The sequence below is a fragment of the Phodopus roborovskii genome, unplaced genomic scaffold (assembly GCF_943737965.1).
Source record: "Phodopus roborovskii unplaced genomic scaffold, PHOROB, whole genome shotgun sequence".
NCBI classification, from domain to species: Eukaryota; Metazoa; Chordata; class Mammalia; order Rodentia; family Cricetidae; genus Phodopus; species Phodopus roborovskii.
In genome coordinates, this window is record NW_026126517.1 from 42,359,487 (window position 1) to 42,376,305 (window position 16,819).

General features: G+C 48.8%; 2 protein-coding genes across 2 annotated transcripts; one reads left to right on the top strand and one right to left on the bottom strand.

The window, feature by feature from the left end:
• Positions 1 to 412: 412 nt before the first annotated feature.
• On the top strand, positions 413 to 6,756 carry Ppib (peptidylprolyl isomerase B). Its single transcript, XM_051197805.1, has 5 exons — positions 413 to 611; positions 1,773 to 1,886; positions 3,279 to 3,372; positions 5,469 to 5,653; positions 6,408 to 6,756. The coding sequence occupies exons 1-5, from the start codon at positions 477 to 479 to the stop codon at positions 6,528 to 6,530; spliced, it is 651 nt and encodes a 216-aa protein (XP_051053762.1). The 5' UTR covers positions 413 to 476; the 3' UTR covers positions 6,531 to 6,756.
• Positions 6,757 to 7,235: 479 nt separating this feature from the next.
• Snx22 (sorting nexin 22) lies at positions 7,236 to 9,840 on the bottom strand. The gene is given in 8 exon segments (XM_051197806.1): positions 7,236 to 7,284; positions 7,286 to 7,343; positions 7,645 to 7,712; positions 7,889 to 7,921; positions 8,238 to 8,332; positions 8,788 to 8,892; positions 9,269 to 9,352; positions 9,698 to 9,840. Coding segments are annotated over 8 exon segments (567 nt in total). The 5' UTR covers positions 9,773 to 9,840.
• Positions 9,841 to 16,819: the final 6,979 nt, after the last annotated feature.

Consider the following 16,819-nt stretch of genomic DNA (forward strand, 5'->3'; position numbering starts at 1 on the left):
GATATAGAAGGTTATGCTATAAAACTCAGCCGCTAAATTTAACACCTCGCACTCGGTTAAATACGTCGAGTTTTTGAAGACCACCCCCAAACTGAGTAGTGACTGGCTTTTATGCACAGTGACAGTGGCCCAAAGGTCTGGTGGGCCGGTCGGGCCGCAGGGCATTCTGGGGTTCGTAGTCTTTTTTTCTGAGACCAATCCCAACGCCGCCTTCCGCGCAGCGCCTTGACGCAGACTGAGGGCGAGTCACATATCCAATCAGAGGGCTGTAACGTGGCAGCCACCCACAGCCCCGCCCGCAGCGGCGCCTACCACTCGGCGTTGCGGCGCAGGGGGAACGAGGGGCGGGCCGCACGCTGCGAGGCCTCCGCAGCATCAGGTCTACCCCTGCGCCCGGGCCGCAATGCGCGAACACTGCGTGTCCACACCCTCTTCCGGTCCGGGCTCCCGCGACTGCTGCTTCTTGCTTTCGGTGGATGCTGCGCCTCTCGGAGCGCAATATGAAGGTGCTCTTTGCCGTGGCCCTCATCGTGGGCTCCGTCGTCTTCCTTTTGCTGCCGGGACCCTCCGTGGCCAACGATAAGAAGAAGGGACCCAAAGTCACAGTCAAGGTCTGGGCTCTCTTCACCCGGCGAGGCCTCCCTTCCGCCGCCTGCGGTCCGGCCCGGGTCTGAGTGGGTCTGGCTCAGTAGTTCCGACCTGAGCGTCCTTGTCCTGGTTCAGCCCATTCTTAGATCATCTGTGACCTCTTGGAACCAGGCTCGTCCTACCCTTTCAAACTAAGAATGACCCGAACTCCCCCCCAGCCCACGCCCTAACCCCAGGATACCTAGCTACGGCCAGCACGGGCTGTCTCAGGGAGGTCCTTTTGCACATACCCTATGTCCACTTCCAGTTTACTGTGTTTTGTAGCACGCACAGTAAATATAGTTAAACTTGCAAGCAGAGTACTCTCTTTATGTGATTTCCCCTTTTAATGTCAGTTTCTATAATCTGGAATAATTGTAAGAGCACAGGTTGCTATTCTGTTTTCTGAGAGGTAAATTTTCTTAATGTTATATTGTTTGCTTGCTAGGGAGAGGGACTCATAGGTGCCACAGGGCAACCAAAGGTCAGAAGACAACTTGCAAGAGTCGATTTTCTGTTTCCATCATATAAGTCTCAGGACTTCTGGGTTGATTGCAACCACATTTACCTACTAGGCCATCTGGCCTTCGTGTAATAATTTCTTTTGGGGTGGGGAGTGTAATGTAGCAAGCCAAGTATTGTGGCATATTGTCTGTAATCCCAGACACTTGGGAGAATTACAGTTATCAAGACCCTGTCTCAGAATATTAATGGCTGGGGTTGTTAGCTCAGTGATAGAGCGCTTGCCTGCCTACAGTGGTCAAGCCCATTTTGTCAGTCCCTAGTATTGAGTTGGGGGAAGTCTAGAGTTTTCATTATTGTACAGATGATTCTGAGCCACCTGGATGCTGAGAATGGAAGCTGTGTCCTGGAAAAGCAGCAGATGCTGCTAATAGCTGAGCCATCTGTCCAGTGTATACATTTGATTTGGCCAGAGGTTTTGCCTCTGGCCAAAATCAGACTCAGCCACAGCTTTAGGGCTTTAGCCACAGCCCTTGTGCTCCCTCCCTTCTTCCCTGCCTCCCCTCCCTTCCTCCCCCCTCTCTTTCTTTTTTTCTCTCTCTCATCAGGGTAATTTCTGGGGTTCTTTCTAATCTAACAAGGACCCTTTAAAAGGCTAAGCTTGGATTCTTTCATTTCCTTAGGTGTTCTTTGATCTTCAAATTGGAGATGAACCTGTAGGCCGAGTGACCTTTGGACTCTTTGGAAAGACTGTTCCAAAAACAGTGGATAATTTTGTAGCCTTAGCTACAGGAGAGGTAAGTGTCTGGTACAAAGGTGAGCAGTTCTGCATAGTAGGGATGGGAGCAGGTGGACTGCAGAATGTGTGCAGCAGTAGCTTGGTTCCCAGAGGAGCCAGGGGGTGATGGCAGCACGCCTTTAATCCCAGCGCTGGGGAGGTAGAGGCAGGCGGGTCTCTGTGAGTTCCAGGCCAGCCTGGTCTATAGAGTGAGTTTTAGGACAGGACAGGCTCCAAAAGCAATACAGAGAAACCCTGTCTCAGAAAACCAAAAAAAAACAAACAAACAAACAAAGGAACCAGACAATGTGACACGGTGACACATATCTTTAATCAGGTGACAGAAGTGGGCAGATCTCTATGAGTTCGAGGCCAGTGTGATCTACAGAGCAAGTTCCAAAACAGCCAGGGCTACACAGAGAAACCCTGTCTTGAAAACTAAAGAACAAAGGGGTCCAGGGTCCAGTTTGTCTATAACTTTTGGAGAAGGCCCTGGTACTGCTGAATTACTCAAAGCCTCAGTTGCCCGAATTTTGGCACTTCCCTGCTACTTCGTACAACTATTCATAGCACACACGCACGCGCGCGCACACACACACACACACTCCAAAGATCTAAAAGTGATAGTTTCACAGTTAAGGAAGTGTGTCAAATGGTTCAGTGACTACTGAGGTGTTGATGTGGTTTTATAGTAGAGAGAACATAGACGAGCATGACATATTTGGCTATGTTTGAAGACTAATCTTTAAATGAATCTGATTTTATTTGAATGTTCTTAGACCACATGATATGACTACTATTGGAATAAGAGGTATCAAATTTTTTAAAAAGAAAAAAGTGAGCTAGGTGTTGGTGCTGCTCGCTCACCTTTAATCCCAGCACTCGGGAGGCAGAGGCAGGAGGATCTCTGAGTTCAAGGCCAGCCTGGTCTACAGAACTAATTCCAGGACAGGCTCCAAAGCAATACAGAGAAACCCTGTCTCGAAAAACCAAAAAGAAGAAGAAAAGTACCATATTCTAAGTAATCTTAAAATATTAAGAAAATGTATATTCTATTTAATGGAATTTGTATTTTAATGCCTTTCCCCATTTTGTTTTGTTTTTCCTGAGATAGTCTCATGTATAACCTCTGGCTGACCTTGAATCTGATGTGTAGCCAGGAGTGTTCTTGAGCTTCTGAAACTCCTGCTCCTCTCTCCTGAGTGCTGGTATCACAGGTGTGCACACCATGCTCATTTATACAGTGCTCAGGGTAGAACCCAGGAGGGTGTTACTGCTAGGAGAAACAGTATCAGCCAAGATGTGTGCCCAGACTTGCTGCATCTATGTCAGAAAGAGATGTAGGTGAGTTTCTTCAGGGCCTGTTTGACACCTGCTTGCTGCCTCCTTAACTTCTCATCCTTTTTTCCAGAAAGGATTTGGCTACAAAAACAGCAAGTTTCATCGAGTCATCAAGGACTTCATGATCCAGGGTGGAGACTTCACCAGAGGAGATGGCACAGGAGGTAACTTCAGACCCTCTGAGCATGAGTCTTGACATCATAGTGTCCAAGGTGGGGTAGCCAGACTGCCTTGGTTAGACATCTTTTGCCCACTCTAGAGGCCGACTCTCTTGTATCCAGATTGGCTGCACCCTTCTCTGACAAAGAAATCCAGTGCAAAGGATGGGGTGGTGGGGATCAGGTAGGCTTGTGCTCTTCTCCAGGTACCCACCATTGATACAAGTCTAAAGATTGTACCACACATACTGTTGCCTGTATTACATATACATGCATAAGTAGCTAAAAAGGTTGGTGAGGTGGGTAAAGGTACTTGCTACCAAGCCTGATGACCTGAGTTCTAATCCTGGGTCTCAAACGTGGGAAGAAAACTGACTGCTGCAGGCATGACTACAGGCATGCACTGTGGCATGAGCTTGTGATCCATACATAAATACACAAACTAAAAATAAATAAAAGTGAAGGACTCAAGGCAAGTGTAGTGGTGTATGCCTAGAACCCCCACACTTATGGGGTTAAGGCAGGAGATTCCAGGATGACTTTAAGGCAAGCCCAGTCAACATGAGAACTTGTCTAAAAATCAAACACAGGGGCTGGAGAGGTGACATGGTGGTTTAGAGCATTGGCAGCTCTTGTGGGGGACCTGGGTTTGATTCCTACCTGGTGACTCACAACTGTTTATAATGCCAGTTTGGGGGAAATCTGACAGCCTCTTCTGGTCTTCTCAGCCACATGTGTGGTACAAAGTCCTACATGTAGGGAAAAACACCCGTACACTTAACTTTAAAAAAAAAAAAAAATTAATGCAATGACAGGTAGGTCAGGACAGTTCCAGGACAGCCAGGGCTACACAGAGAAATCTTGTCTTGGGGAAGATAAAAACAAAAACAAACAAAAATTGGTGGGCTGAAGCTTAACCATTTGCAAAGCAGCTGGATGGAAGTTCTGTGATAGAAGATTAAATGTCATTTGAGGAGCAATTGAAATCCCATGGTTGACTTAAGATTTCCAAATAGGAAGCCTTAGCAGTGTATAGCCAGGAATCATTGCAGGGAACAGGCCACCTCTCTTCCACCTTGCCGTCTAGTCTAATCTTGGTTCTTTTCTTCATCTCCCTTGTCAGTCTCAGGCAAGGGCAGGTGCTAACCTGGGGCACCCTAAGGTGGCTGTGGGCTGAGCACAGGGCGTGCTGAGAGCAAGAGTTTGCATGCAAGGGAAGTGAGTGGCATTGAGACAGGAAACTCAGAGATGTGCCTCCCAAGTGCTGGGGTTAATGTCATTCTGTCTTTTTCTATGCATACTTATAGGGTTGGCCAGCACATGTCATTTCATGCATGATACAGTCAGAACAACCTGTAGGAGTTGGTTTCTCCCTTCCACTGTCAGTTCCATGCCTGGCAGTAAGTTCCCCTGTGTGCCGAGCCATCCCACCAGCCTCAGAAGATGCTGCTACAACGTTCCTTTTCTCAGGCCCATCAGTCCATTGATGGGGAAGCCAACTTTGCAACCAGAATCTTGGAAACGGTGTGGAGCTCTGAGCTTTCTATCGTGATCCTGGACCCATACCCCACACAGACAGATAATGACACACATTCATAAGCATTTTTTTTATTGTATTATCCTTCCTCAGTAAGAGGGTCTTGGCTCTTAAGAAACCAAGTGGCAGGCAGTTCTACATCCTATTTTCCTTCCCCAGCCAACCCCTATCTGCTGTTCTTCTCTGCAGCAACCCTAGAAAGGCAATCTGGTTGGCTGTAGCAGCCCTTTTCCCTGAAGGGCTCCATCCATCCTCTCAGCATCCTGCATAGCACCAAGGCATCTCTCCAAAGCCCCTCCCTACAGGCTTCAGGACACAGCTAAGGATAGTAACATGTACCCTGACAGTCATAAAACTACTCTCATAGTAATTCATCCAAGTCAGCCTGGCCTCAAACCCCAGGTGGTCATGGTCCCAATGGCTTGGGTAGAAGACAGGAAGGCTATTTTTATGTCCTTCTTTGCCACTCAAGCCTGACCTGACAGGATAGTCTGAGCCCTGTAGATTTCACCCAAGCACCTGCATGTTTTGGTTCAACTCCCTGACCTACTGATTCTCTTCCCAGGAAAGAGTATCTATGGTGAGCGCTTCCCAGATGAGAACTTCAAGCTGAAGCACTATGGGCCTGGATGGGTGAGCATGGCCAACGCAGGCAAAGACACCAATGGCTCCCAGTTCTTCATAACTACAGTCAAGACATCCTGGCTAGATGGCAAACATGTGGTTTTTGGCAAAGTTCTAGAGGGCATGGTAAGTTTAAAAGTGAGGGCTAAACCTTTATAGTCCTTTCCAAGGATCTCGCTAAAATAAGCAAAGGCTTCAGGTAGGAAATGTCTCCCCAAGGGCACCTAAGCCACAGATACAGACCAACAGTGACTCCTAACCTGGCATAATGGTGGGGAATGTTAGGAACAAACAGCCTGATAATTACCTTGCATGTGCCTATGATCCTAGCTGCTGGGGAGCCTGAGGCAGGAGAATTACTTGGACTCAGGATTCCAAGGCCAGGCTGGACAGCATAAGACCACATTTCAGGGTGTCCATGTGGCTGCATGATAGAGGCATGCATAAGGCCCTGTGTTCAATCCCCAACACTACTCAGGAAAAAAAGGGGGATATATACATGTATGTATGTATGTATGTATGTATGTATATATATATGTAGATATATATGAATGATATATGATACTCACGTTACATTTCCATGCCCCCAAGGTTCTAAGTCCTCCCAGACAGCCTGTCCAGGAGACTTTGATGAGTTTGTCCAGCTTTGAGGCCCTCTGTTCTGTCACTCAATCAGGGGTGTTAGACACCCACACCTGAGTGGTATTGGTTCAGCTAAGCATCTGTGCTCAGCATTCACCCTGGCTTTTGGGTCCCTGGTTTCTGTGTTCATCCCATGTGGGTCTCAACATTTCTAAGCCACTCGCTTGGAGCTGTCTCCCAGTCCTGTGCCTTTTGACCTCCATCTCACCCACCCCCTCCTTTCCTGCCTTTTTCCTAGGATGTAGTGAGGAAGGTGGAGGGCACCAAGACAGACAGTCGGGACAAGCCCCTGAAGGATGTGATCATTGCAGACTGTGGCAAGATTGAAGTGGAGAAGCCCTTTGCCATTGCCAAGGAGTAGAATCTCAGGGACCTCATCCCTCCAAGTGGCTGTATGTGCAGGTCCTGTTACTACTCTCACAGGGGTGAAAGTAGCCAGGCACAAGGGTCCGTGCCACTCAGCCCCAGAGCTTCCGCCTGAGGGGGTGGACCCACACCCCCTCACATTCCACAGGCCTGGTTTTTATATCAAACTCCTATGAATGCTGATCAATAAAAAAAAAGTGAGTTTTCTTTTTTATAACTTAGGTGTGAGCTGAGTTTGAGGATGTATATAGCACCTGTCCTGAGTGCATACCAGCATGTCGTCTAGGACTCTTATGCATACATGCCCCTTCCTTGGGCTCCTGCCTACGCCTGTGCCTAGATGGTACCCACCAGTCATCAGGCAGAGGCTAACCAGCCACTGTGTCTCACCATAGCTTCTGCCATCTGCCAGGCTAGGCTAGGAAATACACCTGAATCTTCTTAGCCTACGGCTGAAATTACTTTATGCTTTTTTCTTTATCTTGACTTTGCCTTTGCCCCTGGGCTTTTAAGTCTTAAGTTACACCAACTGCAGCTGTCGATGCAAGCCAAGTTCAGAGCCTTGAGTGGGGTTGGGCACAACTGAGCCTAAGCTGGTTACACCCTGAGGCTAGTCCAAGGGAAGATCCAGTTTCTTATATGGAACTCCTAGGACTGAGGCACACAACTGTCCTGACAGGTGACCCGAAGACCGGCCTAGTCAGGGCACTGTTGATGGAGCAGGTTAACAGCTAGCCTTTTGCTGGGCCAGTGCTGAAGCCATAGAGGCCTTCGAGTACACCATCCACCACCACTTCTGGGAGAGGTTCTGTGGGAGAGAAAGTGAAGGAGAGGAAGCCAGTGTATGATAGGCCTGGCCATGGGCTTGCAGCACTCAGCTGCCCACAGGCTCGGCTATCTACCCAAAGGGAAGCACTGTTCGCTTTCCCCAGCCCACATTCTGTTGATATTGACTTTTGAAAACAGGCCACAAGGGGATAGAGACCAGGTGAACCAACTGTGTTGCACAGTTTCTATGAAGTAAGTTACAAAGCAGGTTACAGGATCCAGTGTGGCCCCAGAGGACAGCAGGAGGGAGGTGCTGATGTGAACTTAGAGGCGTGCCTCACCTGGGGAAGGGGTGTAAATGTAGGGGTCCATACAGAAGCCAATGACTGGCCGGTGTTGCAGCTGTGAGCTGTGGGGAGGAAAGGAGTTGGGAACTGTGAGTGGAAATGTGCAGAGCAAAGACTCCCCAAGGACCAAAATCAGCAGGGACCCACCCACAAAGCAAAGGAGCACAGGTTGCTGGCCTGCCTGCTAGCATGTAGCCACTAGAGGGCAGCAAAAACTTAGGGCAGGAGTTGGACTTGCCTGGTGTCACTAGGCAGGAATTCCCTCAGGGTGCTGGAAAAAAGAAAAGAAACTGAGCTGTTTAAGGAACCCAAGGGAAGTGGGGAGGGGTTGAAGACAGAATAGCCCAGGGGACTGTTGCTTCTATTTTATAACAAGACCAGTTCCGGAGCTGGAGGCGGCTGGGGTAATCAAAGCTGTCCAAAACAACCCTCCACCAGGGTCAAGAAAGTTGGTGAGGGAGGCCATGTATCAGAGGGAACCAGACCAGGGTCGAGCTCGAAAATGGAGAGAGCTTGTCCTTCAGGACCTTTATCCAGCTGCTTGCTGCTAGGAGCCCTTGCCACACCCCAGCAGGGGCTATCCTTGCCTCCAGCTGCTGGCCTTGGAGTCTGTGGGGAAGTGGCGAAGTCTCAGGAACTCCAGCAACTCCTTGGGCACCTCCTGATTCAGGTACAGGATGCCCTAGAGAGGAACACAGGAAGCCTGTAATCAGATACAGCTACTAATACACAACCAGTTGCAAACAAAAATTTGAGTACCTTTGTTCCAAAATAATTAATTTCGAGGCAATGGAAGCAAGTATTAAACCAAGCTCGGGGCCATTCTGAGGAACAATCCAGTATGGACTGCAAAAACACTGGCCCCATAAAGTGGGCAGGCTAGTTCAATAATGTATATCACGGTTGGAGGAATGATTTCACACATACCTCATGAAGATAATAGAATCTTATCCTAGGGGTGAAGAATCTTAAAGGACCTACTTGTTGGGTTATTCAAAAGTTTCAATAATCCAGACAGAAAAGTTTGTACTCATTATTGTTCAATGTGGCCAATATCAATCTCAAGTTGTGGGCCCTCATACCCCCTTATCTCTGCCTGGTCCCTGAGGGTGGGGAAGCAAAATGCTCTGTGCACACCTGGATATAGGTCTCCAAGCCCTGCCGGCGCTGTTCCAATCCTCTGGTCCTCCAGTTGGGCAGGCGTTTTGAGGGAAAGTCGGGCACTTTGTATCGTTTCTTGATCTGTCATCAGTTACCGAGGTGAGATCCCAGCAAAACCCTCAAGCTCATTCCATCTAGCTGAGACCACTCTCCAGTCCTCCCTCTATGCCTTTAAGCTCTAACCTGGGACTGCTGGTGAGAGGTGGTTGGGACAGAAGTGACATGCCTGAGAGTGGAAAGAACACACTTGGACAAGATCAGTCTGAGCTGGGATTTAACTCTGCGTTCTCCCCAAGAGGGGCCCTACAACCCTTGGGTAGTTGCCCGTGATCTGCACCTTCCCAGGGGTGGGACAGTGATGAGGGTGGCCAACCAGAAGCTGGGACCGGAGCCCTTTCGCCTGCCACCCAGGGGATTGGCCCGGAGCCAGATTGGCGGGTAGTCCGCGCCACCTCACCCGCTTGTGTAGAGCGTGGAACTCGCTGTAGCGCCTTGGAACGGTGTGTCTGCGACCGCTGTACAGCACCTCCACTTGGAACACCTAGCCGGCAGAGGAGTGAGGGCGGCGGGTCCAAATGATGCAGCAGGACCCGCGCCGCGAGATATGCCCGCTTTCTGGCGTTCGAAAGGCACAAAGACGACTTGGCGAGCTGCCGCCCAGGGAAACCCCTCGCGCACCCCACAAACACCTGAAGGAAAAGACTGACGGGCCCGCCCCTCTGCTCCACACGATCCCTCAAGAGCCCAGACCATCTTCCGAGGGACTGGGAAGGCCAATAACCCCGAATCTTTGCGATGGACGTCCCAACCCGGAATGCTGAGTCCCTTTTGCGCTCATCGAGGGGATTCAGCGGAACCCCACGCGCACCCTCCATCCATTGCTCACCATGTGGCCTTTCTCTGGACTCTGCTTGGGCTCTTCGGCCTCGGGCCCTACCGAGGGGATGTGAACTTCCAGCATCCGCGCCCTGACCCAGCCGCAGCCTCTCCTTGATCGCGCGCTAAGGCACCCGAACTCCCTAAAGCAGGCAGGCCGCCCTACGAGGCCACCCCGCCCTCGGGGTCCAGGCCCTGCCCCCGGCCGTAGGCCCCGCCCCATACTCCGGTCCTTCAGGCCTAGGCTCCACCCTCTGGTCCAGGACCCCGCCCTGGAGTCCCTGGCTGGCCCCACCCAAGGCGTTCCCTGATGCACTGGCATCTTGAGGCCAAGAGATAATAACCTTAGTCTAGTGAGGTCGCTAGCGGTGCCAAGGGGAGGAACCTTCAGCAGAGTCACCCATTTATCAAACATTTCCCTAGCGTCTACTGCCAGCCAGGTACGCAATCGAGCTAAAATTTCACCTGATCTTTGTTGAGTGGCCTGGATTCTGAAGTGGCAGATGAGGACACAGACAGTGTTCAGGCCTGGCCATCTGCCCCAGGACCACCCTTACTTTCAGGGAACCTGGCCATCCCATCCTTCCCCTCTTTCAGGTGATCCCTAGTAGCAATACCTAGAGACTCCAACTGAGACAGTACCAGGTTGAAGATGGGATCCATTCTAGCTTTGGTGGGCACCCACAGACCCTTTATTTGTTCTTTCTATATATCCATCCATCCATCCTACCTTACCATTCCTAACTTGTTTCAAGCCAGTGTGTGGGGAAGAGGTAGTTTTAAAATCCAGGCTTAGCCTGGTGGTGATGGTGCATGCCTTTAATCCCAGCACTTGGGAGGCAAAGACAGGCAGATTTCCATGGGTTTGAGGCCAGCCTGGTCTACAGAGTGAATTCCAGGACAGCCAGGACTGTTACACAGAGAAACCCTGTCTTAAAACCAACCAACAAAACAAACAAAAACCAGGGTCATTTCAAGGCCAACCTGTTCTAGAGAGCTAGTTCTGGAACAGATAGGGCCAAACCTTAACCAAGCAAGCAAAAATCCTACTACATTCCAAGAAAGACCAGCAAGGTAGATAAGTACAGCCTGGTGCCACCTCCATGGCCTCTCACGGGTCCTCTTCCTAAGCCCTGCCCTGTACCTTCCTTTTACTATCTACCCATCACTGCCCACACGTCTCAGTAGAACACGAACCTAAGGGAGGCAACACTTTTTGTTTTTTGAGACAAAATCAACTGAGTTGCTCTAGCTGGCTTCGAACTCTTGGTCTTAAACAATTATCTTGCCTTGGCCTCACACTTACCAGGAATCACAGGCCCATCCCACCCCACCCAGCCTCACTGAGTTTTACACTTAACTGTCAACCTGTTTTGCAGATGTGCAAAAAGTCCATGCAGTCCTGATACCCAGCCCCTGTGTCTTTCAAAGCTGAGCCTGGCTTGGTTTTTTGCTTGTCTGTTTGTTTGTTTGTTTGTTTTTCTAAGACAGGGTTTCTCTGTGTTGCCCTGGCTGTCCTGGAACTTGCTCTCTAGACCGAGCTGGTCTAGAACTCACAGAGATCTGCCTGTCTCTGCCTCTCAAGTGCTGGAATCAAAGGTGAGGATCACCACCCAGCTATAGTAGGATTTTAATTCAAAACTCTCACTTGATGTGATAGAAATGACCTCCATTTTTACCTCAACCCCATAAGCCTCACTCAGCTCTAAGAGAGCCACTGCAGAACAGGAGCACATTGTGTTCTGTTGTTAAACAGGGTTGTGAATGGTGGCTATTCTTAGTTGTCAACATGACTGTAGCTGGGATGAACTAGACATACCTGTGAGGGATTTTTAGTTAGTGTCTGATGTAAAGGACATAGAAGAAGGAAGCTTTTTTCTGTTTGTTTCTTGTCCTCATTCTCAGGGATCCTGCTGCACAGGCAATCCTTCACCAGCATTAGAGCCCACTTTGGGATCCTGACATATAGTGAAGACCAGCTGAGACATCCAGAATCATGAACTGAACAACTTTTGGATTCTTGAACTTTATTAGAAGACAGCCATTATTGTACTAGATGGGCCACAGCCTGTAAGCCACTCTAATAAATCACACACACACACACACACACACACACACACACACACACACGGAGGAGAGGAATCCATCCTGTTGGTGTTGATCCTGGTCCTCTAGAGAACCCTGACTAATACATTTGTGTGACTGGATGTGGCTATCTTAAAAATTTGGCAATAATAGAAAGTTTCTGAATATATGCAACAACTGAAAATTAATTCAAACTCCAATATACCTAGGTGTGTCTGGCAGCCCTTGCCATGTTGCACCTTGAAATGTCACTTCGCCTTGGCTGTGAGCACACAACATGCATACTTTACACTGCGCATGCTGTCACACCATGCACTGCCAGTGGACATCACCTGAAACACTTCCACTGTAATCTGAGATTAGTGTTTATTAACGAATTGCTGTGTTTTTAATGTACAAAGTTTTCTGCTCATAAAAACAGTAATTTGATTTTAAAAAAACAAAGACTAAGTATTTTTCTATGCCATTCTTACATGGCAGTGTGTAAGTATGTCATTTGTTCTTTGCTAGAGTTGTCAGGGAAGAGAACTTTAGTGATAAAAGGCTGCCATAAGATTGGTCTGTAGACAAGTCTGCATTTTCTCGATTAATGATTTGTGTAGGAGGGCCCAGCCCACTCTGGATGGTGCCACCCTTGGACAGTGGTCGGGGGTGATATAAGAAAGCTGACTGGCTCTGCAGTGGGAGCACAAGCTTTAATCCCAGCACTCAGGAGGCAGAAGCAGACAGATCTCTGAGTTCAAGGCCAGCCTAGACTACAGAGCCAGTTCTAGGACAGCCAGAGCTGTCTGAAACCCCTGTCTAAAAAAACCAAAAAACAAAAAACAAAAAAACCCCAAACAAACAAACAAAAAACAACAAGGAAGCAGACTGATAGCTGGATGTAATAACCCACACGTTTAATCCCAGCACTTGGGAGGCAAAAGCAGCCTAGTCTATATAGTCAATTCTAGGACAGCCAAGGCTACATAGAGAGATCCTGTCTCAAAACAAAACAAGCAAACAAACAAAAACAAGAAAAGAAGAAAGCTTGAGGCCAGCCTGGTCTACTGAGTCACAAGGAGCAAGCCAGTAAGCAGCGTCCTCCGTGGCCTTTGCATCAGCTCCTGCCTCCAGAAGTGAGTTCAAGGCTACCATGGCCTACATGAGAAGTTCCAGGACAGTCAGGGCTACACAGAGGGACCCTTTCTGAAAAACAAACAAAAGATTTGCATAAGAGTTTTAAAAAGTTGGGGAGATTTATGGACTATTTGCCCTTGGCATGCTTAGCTACCTTTGATGGAAGAGAACTGTTCTCACATAGGTCAGCCTGGACTACATAGCTAGGGTTACTTAATGAGATTCTGTCTCAAAATTAAAACATTATTTAATTTTGTCTTGGGATTAGGACAGAATTCACAGCAATTTCTGAAATGGCACTAAACATATTCTCACCACTTGGTACTATGCATTTATGTGAAATGACGCCCACACCATTGATCCAATGATGATTCTAAACTCAAAATACACCTCAACTCTGATACATATTGGTGATGTTCTATGTCCTACACAATAAAATACCCAGCAAGAGTTCTTTTTTTTTTTTTTTTTTTTTTTTATTTCTGTAGGAAAAAACAAGCACATTCATCCCATTGCTTTCCTCTTTAGTAAGTAGTATATTACTACTTGTGTATACCAAGGAATCCTTCTGCACTGACTTCACACAATGGAAGGCCCTGTGAAATAAGTTGAGAAGCCTTGCCTTTCAAGGTTCATACCTGGGAGGACGTGTTCGGGTAGGGCCAAGAACAGAGCCTCTGTCTTAAGGGCTGAGGTTAGGAGACACCTCTCTCCTGCTAATACACATGTATAGCAGTGAGCAGAGGATGACCTCAACAACATTGAGTCCTACATTCTCTTTCTCCAATTTCAGTGTACCCAGGCACAGGAATCAGGAAGCTGAAACTTCCCAGATAGAGGTGGAGGTGTGGTCTCTGCATGGGAAATGACCCACACCGAGGAGAAGTGCTATGGTTTCATTTCCTCTTTGGGATGTTGGTATCTGAACTAAAACAAAGGGGCACTAAGTCTCCTTTACCTACAGGGCCACCCCAGTGTTTAGTGCATCATCCTAATGGCCTCTGTCTCTTGGCCTCCATTTCCTGTCTCTCTCTTGGGTACAAGGCCTATTCTCTACCTCAAAATACAAACTGATATCAGAGCACCTGCCTCCCTCACAGCACTCCACTTGGAATGGAGACCCTACCCCTGCCACAGTTTACCATGGTTCAGGCCAACCCTCATCACCCGCCTCACTTTCACGCCTTCTTGTCAGTACCAGGCTCTGGTCATGGGAATTTCCCGGTTCTTCAATCTTCCACATTCTTTCCTTAGGAGCACACTTTCTCTTGACTCCTCTGGTAAGTTTGTGAGGCTCCCCTCCACATCAGTCTGTGAACAGTTAGTCCAGACTGTGATTGCTGTGTCTCTAGCACAGATGAGACAAGGCTGCAGCACTTCCCCTCACCACTGCCTTTTTGTTTGTTTGGTTGGTTGGTTGGTTTTTATTTGTTTGGTTTGGTTTGTTTTTTGTGAGGCAGGATTTCTCTGTGTAACTTTGGCTGCCCTGGAACTCACTTAGTAGACCAAGCTGGCCTCAAACTCACAGAGATCCACTTGCCTCTGCCTCAAGAGTGCTGGGATTAAAGGGCCTTTGACTAGTTTTATGTCAAGTTGACACTTGAGTCATAAGAGAGGAGTGAGCATAAATTAAGCAAATGCCTTTAGCCAGGCTTCTGTGGTCAGGTGGTCCTGGGTTCTAGAAGAAAACAGGCAGAAGCCTTTGATCCCAATACTCAAGAGGCAGGGATAGGCCGATCTCTGAGTTCAAGGTCAGCCTGGTCCACAGAGTGAGTTCCAGGACAGCCAAGGCTACACAGAGGAAAAACCCTGTCTCAAAAAGCAAAAGAAAAAACAAAATAAAACGGGCAGAGCCAGTCTTCTCCATGGCCTCTGCATCAGCTTCCGTCTCCATGATCCTGCCATTTGAGATCCTGCCCTGAGTTCCTTCAGTGACGAGCAATGACATAGAAGTTGCTTTTGGATATGATGGTTCATTACAGCAGTAAAACCCTTTAAGAGTCATGTTGATAATTCCTACAAGAGATAGGTTAGAGCTGGAAAGAAGCACCCACAAATACCTACAACTCTAGCTCCAGCGGATTTGATGACCTCTTTGGCCTCCACAGGCATTGGGGGGGGCACAGGTGTGGACAGCGCTCCTCCCTGCTCCTCCCCCCCTCTCCTGCTCCTCCCCCTCTCCTGGTCCTCCCTCCTCCCTGCTCCTCCCTCCTCTCCTGGTCCTCCCCCCTCTCCTGGTCCTCCCCCTCTCCTGGTCCTCCCTCCTCTCCTGCTCCTCCCCCCTCTCCTGGTCCTCCCCCTTCTCCTGGTCCTCCCCCCTCTCCTGGTCCTCCCCCTTCTCCTGGTCCTCCCCCCTCTCCTGGTCCTCCCCCTCTCCTGGTCCTCCCTCCTCTCCTGGTCCTCCCTCCTCTCCTGCTCCTCCCCCTCTCCTGGTCCTCCCTCCTCTCCTGGTCCTCCCTCCTCTCCTGGTCCTCCCCCCTCTCCTGCTCCTCCCCCTCTCCTGCCTCTGCCTCCTGAGTGCTGGGATTAAAGGTGTGCGCCACCAATGCCCAGCTTCCTTTCCCCTTTTTAAAAAACCCTCTGCTTGAACCCTGTCCCATGGCATCTTTCTCTTTTCAGTTGCTTTTCTTATAATACCTGAGAAACACTGACCTAGGCTCCTAACAATCCAACTTGAGCACACTGTCATATTTCTGGAAATATGCACTACCTTTTGGAGTTTGGAGAAATTCGTGTTTCCTTTGTACCTAACAAGAATGCCCTTTCTAGATTTGGTGACTAGCTATAGGGGTGAGGGGCCTCAGCTAGCCTTGAACTCCCTAATACTGCAATTACAGAAGTGCACCACCATGTGCTGACTGTGTTGTCTTTATTGTTGCTTAGTTTTCATGTATGTGTATGATGTCTGTGAGTGTGGGTGCTAACTGTGCGTGTGTGGAAGACAGAGAACAATCCATACAGTCTGTCCTCATCTTTCATATTTTACTTGGGTTCTGGCGACTAACCTCAGGTGCTGCAAGCTGATGTGGCAAGCACCTCTACCCATGGAGACATCTCACTGGCCGTGGGTTCTGATGTTTTGTTTATAAATAACTTAGGAGAAGAGAAATTCTAGTTTCCATGCCTCACTTCAGGGGAGTAATTTGGGCAAAGATGAGGGGACCTTACTTCTGAGGTCCTTCCAACACCCCTCACCCCACCCAGTTGAGTTCAGGACTAGACACAGCACACGGTCCAGTCTTCTTCCCTGCGTATGCTAAGGCGCCAGGGTTTGGAATTCTGTTCTGGCCGGATCCCTAACACACAGAGATGAGCATCAGTTCACTGAAGGGCTGCGTGGTGACCAGGTGGATAGAGGTGCTGAATGAAGGCTATGGGGGTGAGGGTGCCTGAGAGAGAGACACCGACTAGGGATTGCTAAAGCTGAAGAAGCCTGCTGTTGGCAGAGGGCTACCTTCACTTCAGGTTTCTCTCTCTCTCTCTCTCTCTCTCTCTCTCTGTGTGTGTGTGTGTATTGATTTGCTGGAGGGGAAGAGGAGCACATGGCACATGGGCATTCAGAGGTCTGGTTAAGGGAAGTCACTTCTCTCCTGCCATCATGTGGGACCCAGGGGTTGAATTTAGATGGCTAGGCTTGGCAGCAAGGACCTTTACCCACTGAACCAATTTACCAAGTATTTCCAAATCAGTGTCTTTCCATCACCAATTATAGAATGAAGGTCAATGCAGCTGAGGTGTAAAAACATCTGTAGTAATGGTCTTGCTTCTATGTCCCCAGGATTCTACAGAACATGAGTGCAGAGTCAAACAGAAAGCAACCGGCTTTATGGTGGGTATGGTGGCACAAATCTGTAACCCCAGCATTTGGCAGATAGAGGCAAGAGTTGCAAGCCGGTCTGTGAGATCTTGTCTCAATAACAGCACCCCT